The sequence below is a fragment of the Physeter macrocephalus genome, chromosome 8 (assembly GCF_002837175.3).
Source record: "Physeter macrocephalus isolate SW-GA chromosome 8, ASM283717v5, whole genome shotgun sequence".
NCBI classification, from domain to species: domain Eukaryota; kingdom Metazoa; phylum Chordata; class Mammalia; order Artiodactyla; family Physeteridae; genus Physeter; species Physeter macrocephalus.
The window spans coordinates 69,197,523-69,213,182 of NC_041221.1; the positions used below are offsets into that span (position 1 = coordinate 69,197,523).

Below are 15,660 nucleotides of genomic sequence, written 5' to 3' on the forward strand. Positions count from 1 at the left end.
GCGTACCGCAAAAAAAAAAAAAAAAAAAAAAAAACCTAAAAGTAGAACTACCATATGACTCGGCAATCCCACTACTGGGCATACACCCTGAGAAAACCATAATTCAAAAGGACACATGTACCCAATGTTCATTGCAGCACTATTTACAATAGCCAGGACATGGAAACAACCTAAATGTCCATCAACAGATAAGTGGATAAAGAAGATGTGGTACATATATACAATGGAATATTACTTAGCCATAAAAAGGAATGAAATTGGGTCATTCGTAGAGATGAGTTTGTCATACAGAGTGAAATGTCAGAAAAACAAATATTGTATATTAATGCATATATGTGGAATCTAGAAAAATGCTACAGATGAACCTATTTGCAGGGCAGGAATAGAAACACAGACATAGAGAACAGACATGTGGACATGGGGGGAAGAGTAGGGTGGGATGAATTGGGAGATTAGGATTGACATAAATACACTACCATGTGTAAAATAAATAGCTAGTGGGAATCTGCTGTATAGCACAGGGAGCTCAGCTCAGTGATCTGTGATGACCTAGATGGGTGGGTTGGGGCTGGGGAGGGAGGTTCAAGAGGGAGGGGATATAGGTATACATATAGCTGATTCACTTCATTGTACAGCGGAAACTAACCCAACGTTTTAAAGCAATTATACTCCAATAAAAAAATTGTTATAAAATAAAAAAGGAAATGAGTATAGTAAGCATAAACAGGTTTTGGAGCAATTTTGAACTTGACTCTTGGTGAATACATAACTCAACTGGTTGAAGGAGAAATGTGGAAATACATTGGAAAATAGTCTGCCAGCCTTGAGTGTAACCATCAACCAGTATGTTTCACATAGACAATATCAGTTATCGTGGAGAGACAGTTAAAGGGGATCAGTATTCTGGCTTCTCCTATGTTAAAAATGCACCCTTGTACGTCTCAGCCCCTTATACTGCGTTAGCTCTCCTTGTTTTCACAGCCAGCTCTATGGAGAGTTGCTGAGGTGCACTCTCTCCGGTTCTTTACCATCTCCATAGCCCTCAATCATAGTAATCTGACTTCCACTCCTACCACCCCCTAACACTGCTCTTGCCAGTCATCAATGACGTTCCTGTTGCTGAATTCAACACTCTTGTGTCTTTCTTGATATTTGTACATTTCATACTGTTATTCACTCCCTTTTTCAGTGCTTAACTTTTCACAATTCCTAGAACCCAGCCTACTTGGTTTTCTTTCTACCTCAATGGTTAAACTAGAGTTAGAGCTCAGTTGTTCTTCTGTTCTCACTCCGCAAATTCCCTTGGGCTAGTTCAACCACCCATGTAACTCCAATTACATTTTTTTAAAATATCTATTTATTTTTTTTTTTTTTTGGTTGCGTCAGGGCTTAGTTGCAGCACACGGCATCTGGGATCTTAGTTCCCCAACCAGGGATTGAACCGGCATCCCCTGCATTGCAAGACCGATTCTTAACCACTGGACCACCAGGGAAGTCCCCTCCAATTACATTTACTAGTAATGAATTCCACTTACGTGTACTACAGCCGCTTCAGACTTGGCACATCGAAAACTGAATTTCCCTTTGTCCCACCAGAGAGCCCCCTCCTTCATCTGAGTCCCCTGTTTTAGCGACAGATCCTCTGTCCATCCCTCTGGTTCCAAGACAGAAGCCTGGATGTTATCCTTGAGTATCTCACCTCCTCCCGACATCCATTCAGTACCAAGTCACATTGATTCTTCTTAGTGAATATCTACTAAATCACTCCAGTTCCCCCTATTTCCTAGTTAGGTATACCGTAATGTTATGCCCCAGTTACCATTATAGCTTCTCTCTGGGAATGATCTCTCTTTTCTAAACATTTCAACTCACTATAATTTGAGTGATTTCTTTAAAATGCATGTCTTTTCTCATCTCTCACCTGATTAAAACCCTTCAGTGGCTCTGTCATTGCCTTCAGAGTAGGTTTGAACTCAAATGATTGCCAAGGCTCTTCATTCTCTAGTCCCTACTTTTTCAGATTTTTCTTTCCTTACAACCTTTGACCTTTGGATAATTTCTGCACATTTTTCAGATCTTGGCTTGCTCACCGTTCCTTCTAGAAAATCTTTCTAGAAAAACTCCTTCTGTGCTCTTTCAGAGTTCTCCCTGTTTACCCTATCATGGCACTCACCTCAATGCAGTACAATTGCCTGTTTATCAATTAGTCTTCTCCATGATATAAATATCAGGGTCCCAGTCAATTTGCCTTTTTATCCTTCGTGCCTGTCACAATGACCAGACACAGTGCCTGCTCATAAATATTTGTTGAACAAATGACATTAAACATGTCACTTAGCCTCTCTGAGTCTCAACTGCATCATCTGTTAAAAGGGAATATTGTCCTGCCTATGGTTGTTTTGGGGTCTTGTAAGATAATAGGAATTAAGTTTAGTATTGTGGTTAAGAGAGTGGGTTCTGGATCTGTACTACCTGGTTTTTAATCCTAGTTCCCACCATGTAGCCAGCTGTGTGACCTTGGGCAAGTTACTTAACTTCTCTGTGTTTTAGTTACTTCTTTGGCTAAATGGAAATAACCACAGTGTCTGTCTCATAGCATTGTTGTAGGGACTGAGTTAATAAATGGAAAGTAATTAGTACAGTGCCCAAACACAATAAATGTTAGCTATTAATTATATTTTTATTTATAAGTTCTAGAATTATATATTATAAATATATATACACACATATGGCATCAGTTTTTAGTTTCAGTGTTTTAAGTGAGTAAAGGGTTGGTATCATTCCTTTATCTTTTAGGATAATGCCATAGCTATACCAAATTTTATTTTTTAAGTCTTAAATTCAAATTGCCATAGTTGATTCACATGAAATTTTGGTAAAACATTTTTTAAATTGTTGTTCAACATAGAAAGAATTTTGAAAATGTTTCCTTGCTGAATATCAAAATATTGATTCTACATACATAGTAGGTGGATATTAGCACAGGAAAAATGTTTAAGAAAGATTACTGGTTTAATTTATAAAGGACAATTATTATGTCTTTGACACCTAACTTTATTTCTCTATATGATTTAATTACATAAGCAATTCAGTGTTTGGAAAGTCCAAATTCCATTAACTCTGTAACTATTCAAGAAAACAAGAAAGTAAAGAATATTAGTTTTGTGCATATGTACTCACCTGAAAGAAATTTGCTCAATTTTAGTAAAAAGTTCTTTTTACTTTAAAATTTAATTAGATAATACACATTTGTGTGTTGACTTTGGACCAACAAAATGCCTAATTTTTATCTTTTTTTCTGATTCTTCGTAGAATTGGTGGTTCCAGGATTTTATTCAGAATGACTTTAGGAAAAGAAGTGATGTCTCCTCTTCAGGCAATGTCTTCCTATACTGCAGCTGGCAGAAATGTTTTAAGATGGGATCTTTCACCAGAGCAAATTAGAACAAGAACTGAGGAGCTCGTTGCACAGACCAAACAGGTGTACGATGCTATTGCCATGCTTGACATTGAGGAAGTAACTTACGAGAACTGTTTGCAGGCACTGGCAGATGTAGAAGTGAAGTATATAGGTGGGTAGGATGCAAAAGCACATCAATATTTCATTTTGTGGGCATCATAAACCATTTTATGCTTCCTGTCTTGGCAATTCATTTTCCAATTTTACAAGACATTGATTTTTACATAATGATTTGTAATTGCTTAAATGATTAATGATTCATAATTGCTTAGAATTATTTATATTACCTGAGTTAAAATATTTTATTATGTGGCAGAGGTGCTGTAAAATGTACACTCTCATTACAACTGCTTTCTGGAGAGCAATATATATCAAAACTTTTAAGAAGTTCATACCCTAGCCCTGTAATTAATTCCACATCTAGGCATAATCTAAGTAAATAATCAGATATAGGAAAAATCATGTATAAACTTATGTATAAACAGGTACTCTATCATAGCAAAAGCTTGGAAACAACCCCTAAGTGTCAACAAGTAGAATAGCTAAATAAATTATGGTACATTCACCCTCTGTAACATTATGTAGCCATTAAAATCATGTTTAGGAGAAGTATTTAATAACATTAAAAGGACAGAGAAAGAAAACAAATTTTAATAATGGCCAATATTTTTGGTACTAGGTTTATAGTATTTTTGTGATTTATAGATCACTTTTAGTTAAACGTGAATTCTTTAAAGTTATTATAAAAATGAACACATTAAATTTAGTTTATCATTAATATTTCAGTAGGGATATAATGGGTGCATTTTTATACATTTGTATTTTTTTTTAAGATATTGTCCACCTGTCCCACCTGTCTAAATACCAATATATGGATTAAAACAATGATCACAAAGATAAATGATCCAAAGGAGACTTTCAGAACAATTGATAATGGAGCTGAGATAAATTTGATATTTTAAGTGATCTTTCTCAGAGAACAGTGTATTATTTGGAAGCAGCCATTCATTTTTTTTTTCAGGTTTATAGTTGATTTTTCATTTACTCTTCATGCTTTTCTCTATTTTCCTACACTTAAAATATATTATTTTAATAATATAAGTATTAAACCCTTTGAGTTGTAAGGAATGAAGATTCATGCCAGTTTTCTCAAAGAATTGGATATATTTTGTAGGATAATTATGGCTAAACAACCTTGGCTGTATAGCCAGGCATCATAAGAACATAGGTTGTCTGTAGAACTGAATTATCATAAGCATTTGTATGGATTCTGGAATTTGGAAGGTTGTCCAAAGTCCTGCACAGCCCTCGTGACCTAGTCATCTCTTTTTCCCCACCAAGAGTTCCCTACCCTATGTCCCACCATAATAGGGACTTGGCTACTTTCTCTTCCCTCTGCATTTCTGTTTCAGTTTCTGCCTCTTACTACCAACTGCTTCACTCTCATTAATAGCCACTAAATCTTGCTACAGGCCTTGAGCTTAAACTCTTCGGTAAAAAAAGTCTGGTTGGTCTTATAGTTAAAGTCAAAGGAATGGAGGCAGTCCCCATTCAGCAGAGCTTTCCCAGCAGGCAATTTCGTGTGCATCTCCCACCCTGTATGTGGTTTGTCCTTGGTTCACATACTCACTTCTTCAGTCACTTATGACTAAGACGGTGTGCCAGCCTAGTAGCTTATGCATTTAGCAAATGTAAAAAGTGGGGGAAAAAATCTTTAAAACAGAATTATCTTAAATTATGTTTTTTCTCCCAATCATACATCTTTTAAATATACCTTTAGTTTTGTGATATTTTTTCTTCCTCTCCTGTAAATTTATCTATATAGGTTAATCATAAAAATGTTTGAGTTTCGGAATAGATTTTTAAAGACTAACTTTCTCTTATCTGTGTATGTTCTCAGCCTCCTGCAGTAGCTGTTAAAACCCCATTTGTCCAGTGTCAGGTACCGGGCATCAGCATTGTTTATAGTTTGGCAGTGAGAACATAAGTGTTCCAGGTCTTTGTGGCAAAGTAAGGAAGGAAATGGTTTTCAATATTATTGTTTGTTTAAGAATATGTTTCCAGTTTTAGACTCCTGCATTTTGTTCTGCTCATTTAAGTTCTTGAGCAATTTTGATTCCTTCTTAATACCTTTTTGAGCTAATTTTTAAAAGTTAACAGAAATTGTGACTATCTAGTTAACTCACTTAAACAAGTGCTATGTATTAAATATTAAATCTTACATTCTATTCTTTCTTTAATCAAGGGACAAAAATGATATATTAAATCCTAAAATAATAATTATCTAATTTGATTTTTTAAAAACGGACACTATGAAGTTATTGATTTGTGGCAATTTTTTTACAGCTTTCTTTGTGACAATGTTTTAAGAGGACTGATATGCATAAGGTAGCTTGTTTAACTGGACAATTCCATGGTATGTAAAGGATAGCTTTACTGTCTACCATATATCACATGTGTAAATGTAACCTATTTATAATACCTTCAAAGTGCTAAAGATAGTAAAATTAAAATGTATTCATTGTCACAGCATAACCACAACTATGGTTATAAACCATACTGATTTTTTTTTTGCTGTAGTATGGATTAATTCACTGACATCAGATTTTTGCCTAATTAAAATCAAAATGCAAATGTTTGAAAAACCCAACAACCAACTTTGATGTGTGAAAATAAGAGCAGATGACATTACTACCATCATTTAACAAGAATAACCCCAGTATTCAGCTGCTAACTGAATATGTCCACTGAGATTTCTGAGAATTCTGAAATTGTATGCAGCTTTTTATATTTGTATGAATGTTTGCATTTGGGGGAGGGTCCATAACTTGGATTAGATTTTCTAAGGAGTCTGTCATAAAGGTTAAGAACTTCTTTTCTAAACAAGCCCCATCCCACTAAATTGGCCTGCTTGTTTCTTAAACATCCTGTTTGTTTGCCAGTCCCCATGCTTTCAGTCTCTACTTCTCCAGTCCCCAGCTGAGCTCTTCCTCTCACCCCACCCATCCTCTAAGATCCAGCCTTCTCCACAAGGCATGGCATAATGCCCCAGCCCTCGGTATTGCAGCCTTTGAGTTTCTGTCCCATTCATTTGACAGCTAAGCTGCTCTGTCTTGTATTGTTATCTTTTCATGTACTGTTCCCTACCCCCGACTCCCAGACTATAAAATGCCTCAGTATAAGAACTATCAATACATCTTTTCTTTTCTTTTCTTTTCTTTATTTTTGGCCACATCGCTCAGCATTCAGGATCTTAGTTGCCCGACCAGGGATCAAACCCATACCCCCGGCCATAGAAGCACAGAGTCTCAACCACTGGACCGCCAGGGAAGTCCCCAAGAGCTACATCTTTTAAATTGGGAGATTGGGATTGACATATACACCCTATTATATATAAAATAGATAACTAATAAGAGCCTACTGTATAGCACAGGGAACGCTACTCAATACTCTGTAATGGTCTATATGGGAAAAGAATCTAAAAAAGAGTGGATATATGTACATGTGTAACTGATTCACTTTGCTGTACACCTGAAACTAACACATTGTAAATCAACTATACTCCAATAAAAATTTTTTAAAAAAGGGCTACATCTTTTTTTTTTCTACATTCCCAGTTAATAAATTGCACACTAAACATCCTTTGGTAAGTACTCAGTGTACACCCTTATTGTTCCTAACAATGCCCCAGGAATAGCCAAGTCCTGTGTTAGATGCTGTTTCTTGATAGCCCTAGGAGCCTTTATGGAAAGTATGTAATGAAAAACTTACATTCGGATAATCATTCATCTAGGTACGAGGTATTTTGTTTAATACTGACTTAATGAGTCCTTATGGTTTTTTCCTCTGTTAATAGTGGAACGAACCATGCTAGACTTTCCCCAGCACGTCTCCTCTGACAAAGAAGTACGAGCAGCAAGTACAGAAGCAGACAAAAGACTTTCTCGTTTTGATATCGAGATGAGCATGAGAGAAGATATCTTTCTGAGAATTGTTCATTTAAAGGTAAATGATCTTATAATTCCCTTTAAAAGGAAAAAAAATGACAATAAAGAAGTAAAAACCTTTGACCAATGATAAAAAGTATTCGAATGTTCCTAGATTTTGTTTCTAATTATTATGATAGTGGGCACAACATAGTGTTATATCACTTAGGTTTATGTTAAGTTACTAATTACATTCACTTAAAATTTTTAAGACCAAGTATAAAAGAGTGTCTAAGGCTTTTTAGCCATCATGAACTTAATGGTTTGATATAAAAACCTCTTTGAATTTTCAAAATTTTGCAAGGTTTATATTAGATCAGATCAACTAGAAGCAAATGGAGTTGAGTTATCTATAAATATCATGTGGTTTTGGCCATAATACTGATGACATACTGTTGATGCTGCATGCCAGAGACATTCCTATCTATCATCTTTACATTTTTCAGGACTCACAGGAATTATGGATTAAGAAAGCTCTAAGTGGGTCTGCCTTGAGTATTTCGGGTCTTTTCATCAACAATGTTGGTTTGCTTCCTAGCATTTTCATCATGTCTTTGCTTTGAATTTTTATTTTCATGGCACTCAGCAGTTTGTTTGGAAAACAACCAGTGTTTTACAATCCTAGGCATTTTTGTTTAATTTTGCACGTTGTATATGCAAAATCTCAAAATTTGTGTTCTTTTTAGCAAGTTATGACAGGAATTGAAATAAAAAGCAGTTTTATTTCAAATGTTTTACTTGTAACTCACTGTAGAATATGTAATCCAGAATTTATTTATTTAGACATGTAAGATGTACATGCTGCCTATTTTCTCACGTCAGACAAACGTTTTTCACCCTTAATTTATGTTCATCTCTGATGGTTCATAATTGTTCATCTTTGGCACTATAAAAATAACATAAATTAAAATAACTATGACTATTTTTTGCTAGTTAAATTATTCTCTTTTCAACTTTTAGCTTCAGTTGTTATTCTGTACAATTCAAATCATGGCCCTTATAGTCTCCTATTTTTACTTCATCCCAAAACAATTTAATTTCTTTTCTATCTGGATATTATATATGTACTATAGAGCTTTTCCCCCACATTTCTAATTTCCTTTGATTAATTCTTTTTCATCCTGACTTCTAAGTTCTCATTTGGGATTTTCTAGCCTCAAAAAGGTATTGCAATCTTAATGTTATTGAGTCTAATGTTTTTGTTACTTTTCCACCGTTTCTGATTCTTACAAATGTTATCAAGATATGGGAGGTTTGTCTCTTTAGATTTCTTTGTTATACTTTTAAATTTTGTATATATTGGCATCTGATCCCACTAAATTTGGGAACAAATTGCTGCCTGCTTAGTAGACGAGACAGCAGCCTAGCACACTGTAAGTGACCTCATAAACACCAGTGCATTTATCAGATTTGTTCATTTACTTGAGCTGGTTCACTTCAGTGTTTTATTATATTAATTTATAATAGTTTCAGATTTAGTTCCATAATTTTTCCTCTTTCCACAGGAGTTTATTCTCATACATGTGGATTATTGTGTGAACAATTTCAGGGGCATTTAGAATGTTAAGGCTACATCAGAATAATTTTTAAAATAACTATTGTGTTTGCTTATGAATTGGAGCTTATTTGGTGAATTTAAATACCTTCCTTGACAAATAGTTACATTTTTTAGTCAGTATTTTTAAAAATCTAGAACTATCAGAATCAGTTTTCTGCTAGAGTTGGACACTTTAATAGATGGTAAATCTCATCCCATTCATACCTAAAGGACAAAGTTAGATATATCTAAATCTTGTATTTAATTTTTCCTGTAACACCGTAAATAAAATGGGGCTACCATGATATAATACATGAAGCCTTCCTTAGGCTGGGTAATAGGATTTTAAATTTATGTAGAGTCATCAATTTCAGGCATGCTCTCCTAAAATGAGGGTGCTCTGAATAATATTGAGGTCTCAAGATACCACCAATGTAGGCAATAATCAAATGTATTATCTTAATTAGATATAAAATGTTATTTTAGCTCTTATGTTATTTTTCACTTAATATTGATGAATAGAAATGTGAAATTACTTTTCACAGTTCTTTATGGCAAAATCTGTGCTCAGTAAACATCCTAGTTATCTGTTGATGTGAAATATGTAACTCTAAAACTTAGTGGCTGAACATAGCAACAATCATTTTATCTTCTCTCATAGTTTCTGTGGATCAGGAATTCAGAAAGGTATTAGTTGGGCAGCTCTGGGGTCTTGCATGTGGTTTCAGGCAGTGGTGGCTGGAGCTGTAGCATGTAGAGGCTAACCAGGTATCTCTTTCTTCGTGTCCCCCTAGGGCACCTCCATGTAGTGTCTTTATGTAGACTAATTTGGACTTCCTCACAGCATGACAGTGTCAGGGTGGTAGGACTTCTTTCATGGAGACAGAGGGCTTCAACGCGGATGTTACAATAAACTACACAGAAGCTGCATTGCATTTTATGACCTGTCTCAGAAGTCGTGTAGCATCACTTCTGTAATACCATACTGATGGACTAGTCGCTACGATCTACCCGGATTCAAGGGGCACCACATCACAGTCTAGGAAGTATCATCTGATTTGCAGTCATGTTTCAAAACCTTTAAAATAAGCAGTTTGTTGACTAAATGGATGGATGAAATCATAGTAGAGCATGAGACTAACCAGTGTGCTATAGTCTTCCTACCTCCTTCCCAAGTGTGGCTAGTAATACTACTTTACATTTGTATAGCAATATAGTTATCTAAGTTAACTTTTATACCAATCTTATGAAGTATCCCTTTTTATTAGTAGAGAAACTGAGGCTCAGAAATGGTAACTTTCCAGGAAGCATAGAAGTGGCTGGTAAATGCTTGCCAGAAATCCTGTAGACTTTACATTAAAACCCTCAAGGGAGGGAGGTGTCACATTTGATTCTATTTTGCATCTCTGGCAGAGTGCCTGGTACAAAGTACAGTAAACACTTAGTAAATGTTCTTCAAACTAGAGTGAGAAACGGTGACAGATCCAAAAAACAGGCCTTCAGTAATTGATGCAAGGACATGGGTTATCCATGTGGGGTAAAAAATACTGGACTGCTCTTCACAACTAAATGAAAAACAATCCCTAATGGATTAAAGTCTTAAAAAGTTAAACTTTAAAGCTTCTGGAAGTTTATATAGAAATATACCTTTATGACATCTGATCAGGGAAGTATTTCTTAAACAAGACATCAAAAGTGCTAACTGTAAAATATAAGGCTGATAAACATAACTAGATTAAAATAAAGAACTTTTATTAATAAAGTGAAAAGATACTAATATTAAAAAAATACTCAAATACTAAAAAAAGAAATTTACAAAATATGAAACTAGCAAAGCATTAGTACCTAGGATATATAAAGAGCTACTGTAATCAGTAAAAAAGACAAACATCCCAATAGAAAAATGGGCAGATGACATGAAAGGTATTTCAGATGAAACACAAATGGCAATTAAACATATGAAAAGATGTTTAACCTCATTAAGTCAGGGAAGTTCAAATAAAGACCGCAATAAGATACCATTTTTCACTCACCAGATTGGCAAAAATGAACAAGTCTGACAATGCCAAGTATCTATGTGGATGTGAATCAATGGGAATATTTGTGCACTGCTAGTAAAGGTGTAAAATAATTTTTTAAATAATAGTAATAACTAATTCGGAGAAAAATCTAATATTATGAAGTTGGATCTTACATTCTCCGTAACTTAGCATACCCTCCCCACCCCCACCTCAGCATTTACCTAGAAATAGGTTTGCATTTGTGCACAGGTGACATGGGACATGTATTCATAACAACATTATCTATAATAGCAAGACACTGAAACAACTCAGATTTCCATCCACAGGAAAATGGAGCAATAAATTGTAGTAGATTTACAATGGGATGTTTTATAGCAGTGAAGGAAATAAACTACAGCAACATGCAACAGCATGGCTGAATCTTAGGAACAACGAAAGAAAAAAAGAAATTGCAGAACACTGCATACAACATGATATCATTTAAAAATAAAAATAATAAAAAGGCCAAAAAGGAGCAAAACTAAACAATGTGTACATAAGTGGTAATACTGGAAGAAAATGCATAATACAAAATTCAAGAGAGTGGTTACCTGTTACATAGATAAAGGCAACAGTGTTTTAATACTGTATTTCATAAGTTTAAGGGTGGATTTAATTTGTCTTCAAAACATATATATGTAGTTATAGTCATTTGTAGATTTCAAATATTACATAAAAATATAACATTTAATGTATCCTTAATTCTAAAATTAATTCTTAATTTTCTAGAAGAAAAAAAAAGAAGTGAAAAACAAGGATGTCCTCTTCCCTTTAGCTAAAAAATGTCCAGGTATCAAAAGCCAGCAGTATGGACTCAAGTCTTGGTGTTTCCCTGTGCTGACAAAGGCTTCTCGATCATTGGCTAAAAATCCTGCAAAGATCAAAAAAGCCACATTGGTGAGAAAAAATGTACAATGTCTCCATGTTGAAACAACCCAGGCCTGTAATATTTTATTCCAGTGGCCTACTGAGTAGTAAGTACAGGAAAGGTATTCTTTAGTGAAATTGAGTGAATTATACAAGCTAAATTGAGAAATACAATTATCTATTGTAATATTATTTATATTTTTTTCAGAGCTGTGGAATTTGGTCTTTGCCAGTTCATCTTAGCCAATTAGTAATTTAAACAGAAAAGTTTTAATGTTACAGTGTAAATGAATAGGTCACAGGATTAAGTATAGATGCTTTTAAGCATTATGTGATCTACCAGCTGTGGAAGAATCAGTGCCTTAAAACCACAGTTTTTAAAAAAAAAAAAAAGAAAACAAAAATTTTTTTTAAAGAGGAAAAGCTCTGTGCAAAATTCAACATAGCAGTGGTAATTCCCTCTACTTACCATGCCTTCTTGATTTTGAAATGCATAGGTCTAGTCATTGGTCATAATACTACTGAACCTTGTACCTTTGTCAGGCTCTTAAAAGCCAAGGGATCCAATATAAAGCATCAACTACCTTGCCTTAGTTTCCCCGTTAGCCAGTTGTCCCTCTTTTGTGCTTCTCAAGTACAATACTTACTCTCTTTTCACTCACTGCATGATATTAAAATTATTTGCTGATATATCTTTTTTTCCCTTCATGTGACTTAGCCTCAAGGATATTCATCTTTGTTTTCCTAGTGCCTGACGTAAATTGGAGCTCAGTAAATGGTTGTTGAATGGAACAGAACTGGTCTCAGTTAAAATGTGTCTTCATGCAGTGCGGTTCCCCTCTCCGTGTCCTCACTGTGCCTGTGGCCCACTCAAAAGCAGAGACTCATGATAGGGTATTGAGTTAGGAGTCAGCAAGAGGCCTTTCTGCAGCTCTCCTGTCCAGAGTGCAGGCAGCTGCCTAAGAACATCCTATTCACAGTAGTAGGATAGGAAAAAAAAAAAAAAAGAAAGAAACCTGACAGCAAATGTGACTGAAAAAACAAAACAAAACAAAAAAAACAGAAAAAAAGGGAGAGACACTGCAAATATAAAAGAATTTATTTCCCCATTTTTACCACTAAACAGCTGTGTGATATTGGAGAAGTCATTTAACCTCAATTTTCTTGTCTGTGAAATTAGTATATAAGCATACATGTAAGAACGTGTGTGTGTATTTACTCACACTTTTATATAAAAGTTCTTAGTTACAGGAGGAAGATGGGGAAAACTAAAGCTTGTCATCACAGAGTTTAAAATAAGATCCCCTGCTGTCAGATTATATAAATTTGAAAATTACTTCAGAGAACTTTAGTTCCCTACTCCCCCAAAGAGGCATGAGACCTGGTTCAGATTCAAGGGGATTAAATTCTTTTTCAGGAAGGAAGATGCAACTGTGGCAGAGCAATCTAGAAGCGTTGGCTGATTCCCTCTTAGAAAATCCTTGGGCAGTAATTCTGACCTTGCCTGGAGATTATAAGGGAGAATATTATTATGATCAGCTTTGGGACAGGAATGTGCTTTAGAAGCACATTTTAGACATGCTTTACTCCTACCAGAGCCCTCCGGAGATTTCCCAAGACCTCAGAGTCTGACTGGCAAAGGGTGTCTGGATATAATTGAATCAGATTTTTGCTAAGTGTCATTTTTGTGGTAAGTCGAATATTTCAGTACAGGTAATTTGTTCATATTTAATTAGACCTAATTCAGAGCTGATTTTTCTCAGAACATCCTTCTACCTGTTTACACTTGGATTACCTATTTGGGGAGATAGGTCGTTTTACCTAATTTAGACCAGGAGTTTTGAGTTTACTGTGCCGAGTACACGTTCAGGCTTTCTGAAGAAGCAGCCCTGCTACTCCCAGATATGGCAAGTCCAGGCCCACTGAGTATGAGAGCCCATCCTGATCAAGCATTGGAGTAGAGTAAGAATTCTGCTTACATCAGCTGGTGAGGCTTATGATGAGCCTCTGTCCTAAGCTCAGGGCCACATGTGACCAGGTGAATGCCAGGAACCCAAAAACCCATGCTGCTGTCCAGCTGTGTGCCTTGCTTCTGCCTTGGCCCACTGCCCAGGTGGGAAGGTCCTCTGCTCTGGACCTCAACCTGATCACTTGGGTCCTCACAGTGTACCCAGCCCTTGCTGGGCCCTGCTCACCAGGGATTTTTTTTTCCTCTCTTCCACTGCATATAGCTACTGCCTAGATCCTCCCCAGTCTTACAACTTGGAGTATCATCCTGTCTAGGGACTCCTGTTGCCATGCCCTGTATCTCAGAACAGACTTCCTGGTGCTGTTAAAGCCAGCCTCAGTCAACCCACGTTAATCACATCCATATGAACACTGTGATTTGAACTGCTGGCCATCTCTGAGGGAATCAGCCCACAGCCCAGCTATCTCCCTAGCCATTCTGGGTTTCTTGCCTTTGCAGGCACTTGCTGCCAGGATCCCAGTATGTGCCAATACCAGCTAGGGAGGGTTCCCACTCCACTCATGCCAGCGTGCTCAGAAATTCTCCAAGGGCACAGAAGGGGTTATCATGGAAAAAGGGGTCTATAACAGTTCTCTGCCCCCACTGAGAATAAACTCAGAGGAAACTGTGCGTAATGTATGCATAACAAGTGCTTTAGTACTATGACACAAAATTATTTATCGGCAGGTAAAGTGAGATACAGATTGTTGTATTAAGTAGGACCCTCAGTTAAAATACAACTCTCTGTGTACCTGCTGCAACAAAATATAAAAAATGACAGACCTATTGCAGCAAGAGCCTTTTACCAGCAGTCTAAAATGCAGACTCTAAAGTTAAGCACAGTCCTTTTAAAGATCTGATTAGGTGGGAAAATATAAAGCTTGGGGTGAACAGCCCAAGTCTTGCATGGAGAGAGTGCAACCAGAGTAGGTCTCTGAGGCTGCAAGGGCTCTAAGGCTCTAGAGACAGAAGTCCCTCGTTGGCTCTCAACCACATTGAATCCTTTGCACCTGTTGAATCTGTCTGGAGCCCCTTTCCTCCCAGGGACCACAAACTAACCAGCCACCCAGATGTGCCATGTATATTCTGCCACTTGTTTTGAAGAAATATCTGGTGTGTTTACTATCTTGCTGTAGCCGGGGGAATTTTCCACTCTCCTTCAGGGTCCTCCGTCCTTTTGAGTGAGTGTTGTTTGCATTGCTGCATATAGGTTCACATGTACTGTCCAGCTATCCTCCTCTTTGTGCAGTGCTAACTCATTTTCCCCAGATACTTGTCCATATGCAGCTTGATGTGGTCCCTTGATCTCTCTTACCAAATGACAGTAAGGCATTTTTGAAGTGTTGGAAGCCTTTTGCTGGGGTTCTATCCAGCTGTCCTTGTTTAGTATGTTGGCAAAAGAGTCCTACTCTCCATTTTTGTAGAATTTGCCCATTATTTCTATTTTTGCCTCTCAAGTGGAACCAGGTTAGCAAACGATAGAAAATTAAATCCAGATGATTTGTGATAAGAAATATGTTTTGTGAAAAAGACTACTCAGTCATAAAGAATGTTTTATGAGATTATGCAAATGTTCCCTATTATCACATTTTCAAGTGGTACAGGCACGCTTGATTCTGATGCAAGGCAAGGAAATTCTGGTTAGCTTTTTATTTATTTAATTTTTCAGTTTTAAATAAGCAGAAGCTCACTAAAGCATAAAAGAACATAGGTTTTCAAAAAGACCTGCCTCATAATCACCT

The 15,660-nt window shown here is 36.2% G+C and overlaps 1 protein-coding gene across 6 annotated transcripts in view; it reads left to right on the forward strand.

The window, feature by feature from the left end:
- Positions 1-15,660, forward strand: part of NLN (neurolysin) — a 104,237-nt gene that overhangs the window by 42,700 nt on the left and 45,877 nt on the right. For 2 of the 6 annotated variants that reach the window (XM_007103299.3, XM_007103300.4), the window contains exons 2-3: positions 3,313-3,572; positions 7,317-7,465. In XM_007103299.3, the coding sequence (XP_007103361.1) occupies positions 3,313-3,572; positions 7,317-7,465 (409 nt within the window). Of the gene's footprint in view, positions 1-3,312; positions 3,573-5,360; positions 5,471-5,807; positions 5,877-7,316; positions 7,466-15,660 lie in introns of those variants that run through there. The other 4 variants (XM_028492943.1, XM_028492944.1, XM_028492942.2 and 1 more) reach the window with 4 other exon arrangements.